At 51.4% G+C, this 15,809-nt stretch overlaps 1 protein-coding gene across 25 annotated transcripts in view; it reads right to left on the bottom strand.

Annotated features, from left to right (window-relative positions):
• Nucleotides 1-15,809, bottom strand: part of Zmynd8 (zinc finger MYND-type containing 8) — a 102,126-nt gene that overhangs the window by 55,842 nt on the left and 30,475 nt on the right. For 13 of the 25 annotated variants that reach the window (XM_042276822.2, XM_016009395.3, XM_006991128.4 and 10 more), the window contains 3 exons: nt 10,181-10,329; nt 3,814-4,032; nt 494-607 (listed from right to left, as the gene is read on the bottom strand). In XM_042276822.2, the coding sequence (XP_042132756.2) occupies nt 494-607; nt 3,814-4,032; nt 10,181-10,329 (482 nt within the window). Of the gene's footprint in view, nt 1-493; nt 608-3,813; nt 4,033-10,180; nt 10,330-10,464; nt 11,038-15,809 lie in introns of those variants that run through there. The other 12 variants (XM_042276825.2, XM_076571158.1, XM_016009399.3 and 9 more) reach the window with 2 other exon arrangements.

Below are 15,809 nucleotides of genomic sequence, written 5' to 3'. Positions count from 1 at the left end.
ATGGTAAACACACCGACCACAGTGGTGGCTCAGTGGAGGATCTCGGGGTGGAGGCAGGCCACCTCTCTATTGTTCAAACAGAAGACTTCAAACCCACCCCCCTTTATGAAGGACAGCCTTGCCCACCTGGGAGAGCTCACTCCCTGGCTCAGTCTCACTGAACTGAGCTGTGCTGTGCTCTCACAGAATTTCAGAAAGGCCTGGGGCGGAGCAGAGAGTCCCTCCTTGGGCAATGGGGTTCCACCATGTGATCTTGACCTCACAGCTCTTTAGGATCACCCCCACACCCTCCACTAGCACACCTGTCCTCTGACTAAACTCTTCCAGGACAGGCTACCGTATCTTACGACTGGACATACAGGAAGGTCCCAAGAGGATGTCTGTGTGCCTGAAAAGCAAGGCCACCAAAGGCACACATAGCACATTAAAGGGACAAAATGGAAGCCACCGCCGCCATTGCGCTCAGAGCAGCGGGAATGGTCAGTCCTCTTACCCCTGGCTGCTTCATTTTCTGAATGGCAAACTTGAGCAGGTAGGACAGCTGTTCAATGGTCAGCATCGTCATGGCTTTGCTCTGTGTCTCGATGCACTCTGCTACTGTAATCTTCTACAAGTCAAAAATCACACACACACAGGTCTGTTAGGGGAGCACGTGACCACCAATGCATCTGTCCGCCTTCCATTGCTGCTAACGCACTCGCAGGTAAACGCAATTCCCAGCTAAACGAGATCAGCGGCTGGCACCGGAACAGCCATTAGTCCAGGCTACCAGGCCAGCACCTGCTGGATCCGTGGGCAGAGGTTTAAGACGTCAATCCACATGCACTGTATCAGGAAGTGATGTGGGCTCATGAAGACATGATGATCTGATCCGGGGCCTGGGAAGGTGGCAGACTGCAACCTCTGGGTCTTAAGAATTGAATTTGAAAAGAAAAGGCCACAGAGAGTAGATGGAGGGCGAGAAGTGCAACCCAGAATGTGTGCTCAACAGCCACCAGCCACATCCTCTGGGAGCCCTGAGCTACGGCTGAGCAGACTAGAGGGGCCGTTCTCAAGGACGCTGCTGGTGCAGGGGGATGGAGGTCACTGTAGAATTAGGGAAGGGGGTCAGCCAATGAGAAACACACCTCATTCTCCACGCCCAAGGACGTGAGGCCACTGTGGGCGTCCTGCGAGGGGCAACCGCTCCTTTGTTTTAAGACCATCTCACTATGTAGCCCAGGCTGGCCTGGAACTCAGTATGTAGACCAGGCTGGCCTCAAACTCAGAGAACCACCTACCTCTGCCTCCCAAGAGCTGGGATTAAAGGTGTGCACCACCATATCCAGGCTTCCCCATCTCCTCTCCTCCCCCCCCCCCCGCTTTCTCTTTTCTATTCCTTACCTTTTTTTCTTCTTCTTTTCCTTCCTTTCTCTTCCCTCCCTTCCTCTTTTCTCTTTGGAGAAAGAATCTCACTATGTAGCCCAGGCTGGCCTCAAATTCCTAATCCTCCTGCCTCAGCCTCCCAAGTGGGCTTACAAGTATGTGCCACCACACCCAGGTCAGAATGGTCATTTCATAAAGGACCCAGAAAAACAACTGCACCCAGACTGCGGCAGAAGCCTCCTACCGGGCCTTGGGGACTCTGAGGATTGCGGAGCAGCAACAACAGAAAGAGAAAACCCTAGAACGTCAGGGACTCTTCTGGCCCATCTGCGGAACAAGAGCTGAGACCCTGGCTCCAGTTAATTTGGAACCAGTTTCCACCTGTCCCATCTCCGGGGCCTGCCTTCCAGTGAACTCCCGGTGTGGTTGGTCGTCAGGCAAAGGGCCACACTGAGTCACTCAGAAACTGACAATGGTGCAGGGCACACAGATCGACCCCGTTTTATCTTCTCGGCTGTCTTTCCAGCTCACTCCAGGGGGGGAAACCTGAGGGCCCCGAATCTGAACACAGCAAGTACACCTGCTCGCTTGAACCCCGTTTCTTTCCGAGTGCCACATATCCACAGTGGACAAAGAGGGAGTCGCCTAGCCCTCCGCCATCCCCTCCCTCCAATCTCCACTCCTTCCTCCTTCCTGCCAGGGACTGACCAGCACAGCACAGGAGTCCCGGTCAGGCTTCTTCTAGGGGGAATTGGTGAGCAATGCTGACCCGGGAGCCCAAGGGCAAATTAGCTGGAGGACACTGGGGAAAATCCTCCCACTTGATAAAAGAGAAGTTAGGAGACATGCTATTCTCTTAGGGAAATAGCTGACCATCCATACATGATACCTAAGCCTCCAGCAGCCATCTTGTGTGCGGCCGGGGGGACAGAGAGGCGTCGTCATCGTAATGGTGAGATAGCAAGCTTGGCACCAAACAACCTGGCTGGCCCTACCTCACTGGCTGCTTCCCACACAGGATGGTCACTAGCTCTGGCGTCTCAGACATAGAAAGGCAGCCTGTCTCCACCATGCTATCTGGTGACTCGGACAATGGGGATGGGATGCTCAAGACAGAAGAGAACCACTGGAGGCTCAAGGACCCACAAAACTGGGGGAGCAAACCCAGCTCTACACAGAGGAGGGAGCAGTCAGCACTTTCTTTGGGTGTGCCAGTCTCTCTGGAGCAACCCCAGGGGGGCGTCAGCCGGCGGCTTCTGCTGTGACAGAGGTACAAGACCCCTTCAACGCCATCATCCTTTGTTTTGAAGTCCAAAGTATTTCTTCTCCTTTCCCTACCCAAGAGTGGCATCACGGGCCTTTTCCTGTCTTGAGTTCCTCCCACACACACATCTAGGCGACACTTCCCTCTCACACACAGGAAGCTTCCTCAGAATCTAACTCATTGCACAGTGGGATCCCAGAGATGTTCTACATGAAATGACGTGTTCGGCCGACGCTTGTTTTCATCAGTGCAGAGAGGGAGCATCAGTGAGCTGCGCAGAACAATGGAGCTCGCTCCAGCAGTCGGCTTCCTGGCGAGTTGGTTCAGCTTTGCTGCTGGCGGGACACGATGCCGGGGTGGGACACGCCGCCGGGGTGGCTACCTTCAGCCTAGCACGCATGGCTGCAGCACCGAACCTGTGGCTTCCTCTGCCCAGATGTCCTCCCCCTCCGGGTCCTCCTCATGTCTCAGTGTGACCTTCCCGGGCCTGGATTCTTAAAGGGGGGACGCCCAGCACCTCAGCTCCCTCTTCCCACCTTTCCGTCCATGTTCTCCACTTTTCTTCAACCTATTTATGATAAGTAACTGTCTTTGGGGTTCTGTCCTCTTTTGCCCAAAACAGAAATAATAATGCAAGGTTATCCTCTCTGTCGAACGTGCTGTCGAATCCCCGGTACCTAACAGGCACTGGAGAAATACTTGTTGCATGAGAGAAAACACGAGACGGTCACCACGTGGAACACACACACACACCACAGCAGTCTTCCCAGCTGGGCGACTGGCGAGGACTCGCGGCCGAACGGAGGAGGAGGAGGAGGAGGAGGTAACCACAGCACAGGATCTTTTCAAAAGGCATCGTCAGCCATCACAGACCTACAAGGTCCCTTTCCAAGGCACTCACGGCAGAAGCAGCGGAGGCGGAGGCGCAGCCGCGGATCTCAAAGCGCTCCCAAGGCTCGTGGAGAAGCAGGGACAGGCAAGGCGACATGTCTTTCCAAGGGCTGCCCCAGTGCAGCCAGCGCGGAGGCGGGTCCCCAGGGGGGCGGCCGGGGTAGAGCAGGCAGGAGGCAAGACATTTCTCTTTCCCTCTATTTGGATTATTTGAAATTTTTAAAAAATAAAAGGAAGAAAAGAGAAAGGAGAGGAAATGAGGCAGGTAATGAATTCACTCATCGGGAACTAACCTCACATTCAGGACAGAACCAGTCCCCCTCTGGTTCCGATGTCAGTCTCAGACACTTAGCGTGATAAACCCGGGGACAGAGCTCACAGCAGAGGACTTGTCCTTCCCGGTGACAAACCCAGCAGTAAAAGTCGTTCCGTCCGTCCTGCGGTACAACATCAACAGGGTCTGTGGTGAGTGGCTGCTTCACATAGTAAAACGGACCATGTCTTAGCTCTGACTGAAATGTAGGCAAGAAAGACAGGCGGGGTTTCACAAATGTGGCTTCTTAGCAGTCGTTTGCACAAGTACATCACAGACAACACACCCGCATCACACGCCTCACAACCCCACTACACGGCCAGGCCACCTCCATTTCCCAACTAAACACAGCATTAGCCGGGCAGCAGTGGCAAAGGCACTTGCCTCTGTGTTAAAAGGCCAGAGACTGGAGGCTAGCACCCGCGAGTTAGTGACTAGGCATACCCGAATGCACAGTTTAACTCCCTCATTAACCAGCTGCGTGACCTGGGCCATCTCTCTCTCTACCTCCCAGCCTCGATTTTCTCATCTGTAAAATGGGGTTGAGAGTCCCAACAGGTTGGTATTGGGTGGTGGCACAGCCACTACCTGCACTTTGCCCTGGTGTGCTTTAAAGAGTAGGTATTTGGAGGGTAGAAACAATCAGATTTGGTCCACACAAAATTATCTTCCATTATTTAAGAGTATCTCCAGGGTAGAGAGCATCTCCAAGAGGCTGCCCAGAGCTGTGATCCTCAGAGCAGGAGGTGTTCGCATCCACCAGAAAGCCTGGTCACTTAATCAGAACCAACAACAGCAGAGAGAGAAAGGGGCAAGCCAACTGATGGGAGCCAGGCATCTTCCTGCCAGGCAGCGTCAGGAAACGTGCCTCTAGAATGAGACGCTTGAGAACACAGCAAGGCCACACACTGGGGGCAGCCGGTGGTGCCGGTCAACGGGCCTAGAAAGCTGTGTGACCTTCAGAACCCACCTGGAGACAAAGGGATCAAGACTGCCTTCGCCACAAACGCATGGATGTGATGTAGACACCACATTTACACAACACAAGCTCCCTGCCAGTAAAATATTACTATTTCCTCCCAGAAAATCTCATACCGGCTACATATGGCAAATTCTGATAACACTAACAGGCAAAGCGGACTGTGCTTGTTATTGCAGGGCCTGGGATCTGAGGCAGAGGGATGACTATGAGTTTGAGGTCAGCCTAAGGAAGACCCTGTCTCAAGAACAAAACAGGGGCTGACAAGATGGCTCAGCAGATAAAGGCCAGCCTAACAACCAGTTTGACCCCTGGAACCCATGGAAAGGAAGGAGAGAACCCCGTTACACACACACACACACACACACACACACACACACACACACACACACACACAATTTCTCTCATGCACACACTCTCGCACACACTCTCATACATACACATACACACACACACAAACACACACACTTTGTCTTTAAATTTTAAAAAGTGTGTATGTGTGATGTGAACAGGGGTCACAGGGGTCTCCTATTACATTTTTTGTGGCTTCTACTCTTTACTCACACACACACACACACACACACACACATATACACACAGGCACGCACACTTCCTCATTTTTAATACTGATCTAATATGAAAGTAGCTGTGACATTTTGTTGACTGAAAACATGACTTCTCAGCCTGGTGGTGGCGCACACCTTTAATCCCAGCACTCAGGGAGGCAGAGGCATGTGAATGTCTGTGAGTTCGAGGTCAGCCAATCTACAGAGGGAGTTCCAGGACAGCCAAGGCTACACAAAGAAACCCTGTCTTGAACAACAAAAACAAACAAAAATGACTTCAATAGAACCAGACTTCTGCGTTCCTATCTATCACTGCTTCCCCCTCACCTGCCCCCCATAACCTGGAATTGAGTCCAAGACTTCACACACTTGGAGACAAGGCTTACCACACATGGAGCCACACCCCATGTCTCTAGCCCAGTGGCTCTCAACCTTCCTAAGGCTGCACCGCTTTAATACTGTTCCCCCACGTTGTGGTGACCCCCAACCATAAAATTATTTTCATTGCTACTTCATAGCTGTAATTTTGCTACTGTTATAAATCATAATGTAAATATCTGTGTTTTCCGATGGTCTTAGTGACCCCATGAAAGGGTCATTTGACCCCAGGGGGTCACAACCCACAGGTTGAGAACCACTGAGCTAGGACCTCCAGGATGAGAAAGCTTTTAGAGCTACAGGCAGCCCAGGATTTCAGGAGGAGGAGTTGGTGCACTGCATGCATGTCTGGTTCTCCCATACCCTGCAGGGAGCGCCCTGGGGGCTTACTCTGTTCATCTTTGGAATCAGTCTTTCTCAGTGGACAGCTCCATCTTCCCACATCACCAGTTACTCCCCTGTTTCAGTACAACTGTAGGGGTGTGGGCGGTCCAGGGAGGAATAGCATTGTTGGGACATTCTTTTTGTTGTTGTTGTTGTTGTTGTTGTTGTTTGTTTTGTTTGTTTTTCGAGACAGGGTTTCTCTGTGTAGCTTTGTGCCTTTCCTGGAGCTTACTTTGTAGACCAGGCTGGCCTTGAACTCACAGAGATCCACCTGCCTCTGCCTCCCAAGTACTGGGATTAAAGGCGTGTGCCACCACCGCCCGGCTGGGACATTCTTTAAATGGTACATTTTTTTCACCGGGCAGTAGTGGTTCATGTCTTCAATCCCAGCACTTGGGAGGCTGAGGCAAGCAGTTCAAGGCCAGCCTGGTCTACAGAGTGAGTCAGGGCTACATAGAGAAATCCTGTCTTGAAAAACCAAAGGAAAAAAAGGTCATTTTTCAACATGCTGTGGCAAGCAAGTTCAAGGCAGCCTTGTAATTTAGCAATACCCCATCTCAATAACAAAGGAGTCCAGCCAAAATTCAGGAATCAAACAGGATGGGTCACCTAACAGGACACCAGAGTCCACTGGGCCCAACCGGGCATTTCTACTACGCTTGTTTCTTTGATAGCTCAGAAGAAGTTTCCCCCAGGCTCCATTTCTGCCTCGCCCCAAGTGGGTGTCCTCAGGACCAAAGGGGTAGCCAGGCAACTCTGCTCTCTCCAGGGACCCCAGACTCCAGGAGCCTCAGTGGCGGCAGAGGATGGTCTCCCTGTCAATCACATGCACTCTCTCTCATACGGGCCCCTTCTGTTTTCTGCTTCACAAAAATAACCTGGTAACAAAGGGGGAAGTTCTAAAAGGAAAAGCCAACCATTTCGGGTCAAATGAATTCTGATTTCTCTCCCCCACACCTCTAAAGTATGTAACCGGCCCCACAGCAAAGCGCACAGGCTACAGCCTGGCGACAAGGGATAATGGCAGGTTACAGAGTAAATGTTTTTATTCCCTGGCTCCTGCCCCAGGTCAGCTTAACAAGAAAATGGAAAAGACCTATTCACTCACTCCAGGGATGTTTTCATCAACACTAGAGCTGACAGATGTTTTCTATTCAAGATTCTCTAAGAATAATGAGTGAACGGCTGGAGAGATGGCTCAGAGGTTAAGAACATGGGCTGCTCTTACAGAGGACTGGGGTTCAGTTCCCAGCACCCACAGCTCACAATTTTAACTCCAGTTCCAGAGGATCCCATGCCTTTCTTCTGGCCTTCATGGGCACTACACACAAGTGGGGTGTATACATACATGCAAGCAGAACTCACACAGATAAAATGAAAATAAGTAGATCTTTAAGGATAGTAACTAGCAAGGTCAAACAGGCCATCAGAAGTCAGTTTCCAACACCTCCATGGCTGCTCACAACTTCCCATCACTCCAATTCTAAGCAATCTGACCTCTAAGGGCTCCTGCATGCACACGATGTACATAAACTCAAGCAAGCAAACACACATAACATAAATCTTAAAAATAATGAATAAATCTCCTTCTAAAAAGCCAGGCATGGTGGCACACACCTTTAATCCCAGCACTCCGGAGACGGGGCTGGGGGATCTCTGTGAGCATGAAGCCTACGTAATGAGTCTATATAATGAGTTTCAAGCCAGACAGGGCTACATAGTGAGACTATTTCAAAATAAGTAAATATTTGTGATCCCTTGACAGAGTGCACAAAAAATGTCCCTTTCTGCAAATGCCATATGCGAGAGACAACCAAGGATTCAAACGGCAAGGACTCTCTTCTCTTTGCCTGCTGAGCCTAATCTACCTGTCAATCAATCTTGGACAGTGCTTACCCAAAGCCCTCTTGAAGAGCTAACCGAAGCTCCAAGAGAAAGCCGGTGACCCGATTACACAGTGAGTGTCCCCAGTGTCCCCGACGCCGGGAGCTGGGTCATGTGCCCCGGTGAAGCTGCTGATGCCTTTCCTCTTCTGCAACCACTGCTGACAAGTCCCCAGAGGCAAGCCCAGGCCCTGTGTCTGTCTCCTCAACCCCACCCTGCTGTTCCCATACCCTGAAAGTCTTCTGAGGCCATGGAGTCCCACCCTCCAAGCCTGTCAAACCCCTGAGCAACAGCAATGCAGGACCCGGACACTTAGAGACAGGTGACACAGAGTTACAAACACTCCCCAGCAGCATGACGCTGAAGCATCACTGAAATGGGGGAGTTTGGAGATGGGTCGTAACTGTTGCTTTTGCTATTTACCTGTATAAGACTAGGCCTTGCTATAGATAGATAGCCCAGGCTGGCCACTAACTCACTATCAGGCCTAGGTTGGCCTCTCTAATTTACCATGGAGCTAGGCTAGTCTTGAACTCTGATACTCCACCCTCAGCTTCCCAGGTACTGGGATGGCAGGTGTGGACGGCCACAAGTTGGCTGAGAAAATGGCCGTAACCGGTGGGTAAGGAACGGAGGAAAGAAAACGTTCACCCGGACCCACTAACAGAAAGACAGCCAATTCTCAGGGGCCCCGGGACACACGCGCGTGAGCTCATGACTGTGTGGCGGACAGAGGTGACAATCAGGTGGCAGCCTTAGGAAGGCCCTCCACTGAAGACAGTCTCTGAGGAGGCTAGCCTGGCCAACCAGGGAGGGCCAGGGGGCCTGTGTCCACCTCCCCAGCACTGGGATGACAGGCAAACACTTTTGGCATTTTTACATGAGTTCTAGGGTTTCTCACACTCAGGCCAGGTCCTGATGCTCGCAAGTCGAGTATTTACAAACTGAGCCACGTCCATAACCCCTGTGTTCCATTTTGAGTCTTCACTCCTACGAGAGCTATAATGGCTCCCAGGTGACAGGGGCCAGATGTCACCAGCCAGACATGCAAAGCTAGCCTCCCTTGCCCTGAGACCCTGAGGACGGCACACCTCTGCATTTCCCTTTACCAGGGACAGCTACAGCCCTTCCCAAATGGCCAGATCTGGGTCGTCGAACAGACGGCCACAGACAGCCATTTAACTTTAAAGTAAATTAAATGAAAAACTCCGTTTCTCAGTCACTCTTGCCCAAGAGAGCCACACATGGGTTGTGGCTTCCATGCCAGACAGTGTGGGTCTACAATGCTTTTTCAGATATTGGGGGATTTTGTTATGTGCAAAGACCTTAAGATTACTGGAGCCAGAGCCCCGGGCCAACCAGGGTTACAAAAGAAAGTGGGAAAAAAAAAGATTGCTAGAGTCAGACTTCTTTTATGAATGCTGTCACCCTGTATGCATCATTAATTAATTAATGGTGTTCAATTAAAGCTCACAGCAGCCGTGTGGACTGGGCAGTACCATAATCCCCATCTTTTGAATGAGAAAGCTAAGAGCACACAAGAGGTTAACTTGCCCAAGGCCACAGAGCCAAGGCTGAGCTGGCCACTCACTATATAACTTCGAGAGTGAAAACAGATTTATGCTCGGAAACATACATGCCAGGCCTTAGGCATTTAACCATCTCGAGACCTCTTCCCACAAAAGCAGCAACCCGGCTTAATTCCCCCCTCTCATGAGAGAAGGGACCGTGACCCACGGCCAAAGCTGGACTCAGACAGTGTCTCTCCCCACTGACCAACATTTTACAGATGAGAAAATGGTCTCGGCCACGCAGCCCCCTCAGGCAACTGTCTTAGCCCAGAGGGAAGGAAAACCTTAAGGCCACCAAAACTAACCCGAGGAAAAAACCCAGCCCATTCCAAGAACAACGCACCTACCCCCACCCCTCACCCCACCCCACAATCTGGCTCACAGCTCTATCCTCTGTCCTCAAACAGACCTGAAACCCTGCTGGAAACATTTGCACAGGCCTCTTCTGAGCTGCCCTCCCTTTCTGTAAATGCCAGCTAGTGCCAGGTGGCCTGTGGCATTAATGCCAAGATCCCAAGCTACACCACTGCTGCCTGGCCTCCATCCCACGGCACACAAGCCACTCGCCGTGCGTGGCTCTTTTACCTGCTCCTTATTGCTACTGTTCAGTAAGCCGGGTTTCTTTTTCTTTTTAATGGGGCTCGTGGATGAGTCTTGGGGCGAATGGCCATTGGAGGAATGGGGAGGGCTGGGGAACTTCCGTTTCTGGGCCGTTCGCTCTGCAGAGCCAGGATCTGAAAGAGACACAGAAGACCATGTTTCAAAAGCTGTCAAGGAGGCCTGGGTCACTTGGAGAGGGTGTGAAGGTGACACAGTCACTCTGTCCCCAAACTCCGAGTGACATGTCAGTGTTTCCCCCTAGAATCTACCTGTCTCCTTCTCCAGGACGGTTGGTCTTTCTTCAGCCATTTATGTAAACTCTTAACTCGGTGCCAAAGTATACAAAAAAGGAAGTCTCAAAGCACCTAGACTTTTGGTCTCTCTTTAAAACAAACAAACAAACAAAAAACAGAGCAAGGCCCACAGGCCCCGATGGCACCTGTGTGGCTGTGTGGCAATCACCTATCTTAACATGGGGAGCTATCATCTACTTTTCAAACAAAACAACACCGTTTCCTACCACAGCCCTGGTGACAAGGCTATGACCACAGTTTCACTATGAAAAGTCCCCCACAGGCTCACGTAGTTCAACACGTGGCAATCAGCTGGTGGCAGTGCTGTGGGAACTGTGGTCTATTTCAGGAGATGGAGCCTCACTACAGGACATGGGTCACTAGGGGTGGACTTGGACATTTTTTAACTAGGCCCTGCTTCCTGCCAACTTTCTAGTTCCTATTCAGGAGATGTGTAGCTGTGAGGAGCCCGACCGCACACTCCCACCACCGTAGATGGAGCCACCTACCACCAGGCCTCCTAAGATGGCGGACTATATCCCCTCAAGATGGAAGCCAAAATAAACCTTACCTTCCTGAGGTGGCTTGTCACGTATTAGGTCATAGCAACAAGAAAATAACACATCAAGTTATAGGAAGTAGTCACACAGGCAGAGATGTTGCTCCCACAACCAAGACACACTTCTCCATACCATGCCCAACAGCCAGATCAAGATGCCCCAAGACACTCTAAGGAAACAGGGCCACCAGCGCTTATTCACATTTATTCAGCTAAGATGAGCCCCTCCCACCCACTGGAAAGTTCTCATGCCCCACCCACCTCCTCCAAAGGCATCAAGACCAAGAACACTCACTGGTCCCCACGGTAAGTACCACCCCTGTCCGGTCAATCTGCCCTTGGTTCTGCCTGTCCCACATCTCTCTATCAGCACCCACCCACTCTTCACCTGGAAGAGTCCTCCTCCCAGTCCGCTCATGCTCCATGCTGGGCTCGTTAGCGTGGGGACAGGAGCACTCCCTGAGGGACCGAAGCCACAGAAGCAGAAGAGGACAGAGAGCACGAGGGTGTCAGCAAATGCCCCCCCTCAACTTTGCCCTTATTGCCGAGTCTAGACACGAACCTCAGTGACCACAAACAGAAGAGAGAGGCTGACTGCATGGCAGCCGAATAACAGAGCATTCTCTAGCCATAAAGATGTTGATACAGAATGCAGAGATGACTCAGCAGTGAAGAGCCTGGCTGCTCTTCCAGAGGACCTGGGTTCAATTCCCAGCACCCACATGGTGGCTCACAACCATCTGTAACTCCATCACCAGGTGATCCAATGCCACCTCTGGCCTCTGTACGAACTGCATATACACGGTGCACAGACACACTTGTAGGAAAAATACTCACATACATTTTTACAAGAAGAATGTTGAACACAGCCAGGAGGCAGAGACAGACAGATCTCCGTGAGGCCGGCCTGGTTGACACAGTAAGTTCTAGGCCAGTGAGACCCTGTCTCAAAATGTAGTGTTGCAGTTACAGAGATGGACAGATGGGTAAAGGGCCATGCAAACTTGAGGCTCTGAGTCTAGAAACCATGCAAAGTCAGGCATGGTTGCCTGAATCTGTAATCCCAGCACTTCTTTAGCAAGCTGTGAGGCAGACAGGAGGATCCCCAGAGGCTCATGGGCCAGCTAGCTACAAGCCTGTTGTTCACTGTGGCAAACAAGAGACTGCATCTCAGATAAAGAGGAAGGAGAGAGCTGACACCCTCTGATGTCTGTCTGTCTGTCTGTCTGTCTGTCTGTCTCTCTCTCTCTCTCTCTCTCTCTCTCTCACACACACACACACACACACACACACACACACACACACACACACTCACACACACACAGTAAGAAAGATAGGCGTAGTCACAGGCTCTTGTAATCCCAACACTCCAGAGGCTGAATGAATAGGGTTGCTGAGTCCCAGGCCAGACTGGGTAACAGAATGCCACACAATCTCAACCCCTCCCCTACTAAAGACTGAGGAAATGCCGAGGGTGCCATCCAGCGGTAGGGCACTTGCCCAGCAGGCACAAGCCTCCAGGCCCAGCACCAGCACCAGGAACAACAGCATCTTGCCATGGACTGATGTGTGACAATCTCCAGCCTGGGTCCAGTTACAAATCCATGCGTTTAGTGCCATCAGGAGGCTAACACACCCCTCCTCAAAAGGATGCATAACACTTACCCTACTCCAGGGTGACCGCCAAAGTCCGGGGGGGGGGGGGGTGCCTCAGGAGGCGGGAGTGTGGGGAGGGATTATTTTCAACATATACCCAAGTGTACTGTATTTGTCATGTACCCAGACGACTTTATCAAAGTGGGGGAAATGAAGGGGATTTAGAAGGCTCAGTTTCACAAGAGAAGCAGCAGGTGCAGGCAGAGGCAATAATGAGGAGAGGGGGAGGTTTCCAGCTACAAGTCACAGAGGGATGAAGTGGGGGCCGCGAGGCTGAGGGCTTGCAGGCCTCGGGAAGGAATTGGGGGTTTGTTGGACACGGATCTAATGTACCCCACGAAGCCTGCTCAAGTGACAGAATCTAAGTGCTTCATGAAGGCGACGGGGACTCACCAGAATGTGTCTCCAGAGAAATGATGCTCTGGCCAGTCCAAACCAGAAACTGACAGAGCTTGTGCTTACAGAATCTCAGTGGCGGTTAGGGTGAGAGCAGATCCGCCAATGGGAGCCAAGGGGCGATTTCTAGGGTGTCTCCGGGTTCCTTAGCTGGTTTTGGAAACACCTCAGCCCTCAGCCAAACTCAATCCCATTAAGAGCCCCCAAGGACTGTGACAACAAAGAGTCCACCAGGAAAGGGGGTAGGGCAGCGTGGACCAGGGCAGTGCAGCCTCAGACGTCAGCTCAGACAGGCTCAGGGGGTCTGGGATCCATGCCCCCCACCCAAGAACCCCCCAGTGGAGGCTGTGGTTCTTATGACAAAACCATGCACCTGGAATCCACAAAATCAGCAGCCCGTGGGGGAAGGATACCTAGGTTTGAGAGGCTGCAGGGTGCATACATGCTTGAGATGGGGGCGGGGTGGGGGTGTCAGTCCCCCACACACATGAAATCCCCTAGATAGGGCTGCTATGTGACTCCGTGATTAGAAGAAAAGGACCCCAAGCCTCCTTGCCTCTCAGGGCCTCATCGCAATATGGGAAAGAGGGAAATGGGAGCCAGGAGTCCTCCACATGGCTCCACATGAACACCTCAAGGATCCAGGAAGTACATGCCACCACTCTGTATACAGACAGTTCCCTGGATTTGGGGGAGGGGGCAGGGGTGAGCCTTCACCTAAAGAGATGTCCTAAAGAATACAGCTGAGGTCAGACAGATAGAGGCACTTGCTGCTGAGAATGAAACCTGAGGTCTATCCCAGTGACCCCACAGGGTAGACCAAGAAAGCCAGCTCTCAGGGCTGTTCTCTGTGGTACCAGCCCTGGCTGTTCTCTGTGGTACCAGCCCTGGCTGTTCTCTGTGGTACCAGCCCTGGCTGTTCTCTGTGGTACCAGCCCTGGCTCTTCTCTGTGGTACCAGCTCTGGCTGTTCTCTGTGGTACCAGCTCTGGCTGTTCTCTGTGGTACCAGCCCTGGCTGTTCTCTGTGGTACCAGCCCTGGCTGTTCTCTGTGGTACCAGCCCTGGCTGTTCTCTGGTACACATGTGAACAAGAGCTCCTGGAAAGAAGCTGTGTCTTCAGAGACTGACGAACTGGAACCAGTGATGTGGAGAGGTTGGAATGATGCAAGTCCACAGGCTGACCGTCTTTTCTTGGGCTAGTTCTAGCCATTTCACCATCCCTTGCCCACCTCTCTGTCAAAATGAACATCCTGTGACTAATAGATAAAAACCTTTTACAATCTATTAATGTGGCAAACCACGAGCTTCCACCAACCCCAAATCGAAGGCCGTCATCATGCAGCATCCGAGGCCTGTAGAAAAGCTCCCCCACCCTCTTCTCGGCACCCACCTCTTTGATGTTGCCACCAACGTATTCTACACTTGCCTCGATTTATGACTTTGTTCTATAAAACTATAAAAAACGTCATGAAACTGCCTCTACATCAGACCATGGAATTTGGGGTAACCTAAACCTGTGTTCCTGGGCTGTGTAAGTGTGCACACACAGAAATAAATGGGGGGTATGCAAAACAAGAGAACTGTGAAAATCTTTCTTTGAACTTTCAAATATTTTCACAGGAAGTGGGGGTGGAGGGAACCACTGGGAAGTAACATACTTGGAAGCAATCTATACCTAACAAGGGAGTTGTGTCCCAGCCTAGGACACAGAAAGGAACACAGAATCCTGTTTAGTGAGAATATAGGTCTGTCTCCAAATCTTGTTTCAGCAAAACACAAAAACCTCAATTCAAGCTGGGTAAGGTGGCCCACACCTTTAATCCCAACACTCAAAGGCAGTGGCAGGCAGATCTCTGTGAGTTTGAGGCTAGCCTGGTCTACAGACCAAGTTCCAAGCCATCCAGAGCTATATAGCTAGAGCCTGTCTCAGGAAAACAAATCATCTCAGTTCTATTTGCTGTTACAAACATACCAATTCTCCCTAGGGCTTATGGACGCCCAGCAGCTTCATCTAAGAGCTAACCATTCAGTTGTCCTCAAAGACGAGATGCTTTCCATAAAGACTGCTTAGGAGACGCCACTGGACTTATTCTTCAGAATACTAAGTGGCAAATCCAGGCCTAAGACTTAAAGACCTCCCTGCTCCATCGTGAACCCAGCATCCGGTGACTATACAATGATGGGAAGTAGCCCAGCTGTCGTCATGGTAATGAAGTCACCATAAGGACCTCTTCCAGAAAGCTGACTCACATTTTGACTTCTCTAATAACTTGATTCTGATGAGGCTACGTTGCTAAGCATATCCATCTATAAATTTGGGGCGATGACAAACAGCCACCACTGGCTGTCTCCCTGAGAAATGGCTCACCTGGCATCCAAGAAGGGTGTGGCTTCCCCACCCACCCCTATCCCCTTCTCTGGACCAGCAGGATTCTTTTAGGCTGGCCCTGCTGGCCCTGCACTAACTTCCTGCCTCCAATCCACCCCCCACCCCCCAAAACTAAGTTGCCTCTGAATGTGCTAAGGTAGGGGAGGGAGCAGGGCTGCCTTGTGGAGGAGACTCGCGTGCACAATGACTCAGGAACACCGCCTGGAGAGAAGCAGGCACCAGAAGCTACCCTCTTTGTGACATTTCCCTGAAGCCTCAGTAAGTGGTCTCCTGGGGATCAGGAGCTAAGCATGTGATGTAACCCTTCCAGAGCTCACATC

Source organism: Peromyscus maniculatus, chromosome 4 (assembly GCF_049852395.1).
Source record: "Peromyscus maniculatus bairdii isolate BWxNUB_F1_BW_parent chromosome 4, HU_Pman_BW_mat_3.1, whole genome shotgun sequence".
Taxonomy (NCBI): domain Eukaryota; kingdom Metazoa; phylum Chordata; class Mammalia; order Rodentia; family Cricetidae; genus Peromyscus; species Peromyscus maniculatus.
This window is presented reverse-complemented; position numbering and strand designations above follow the sequence as displayed.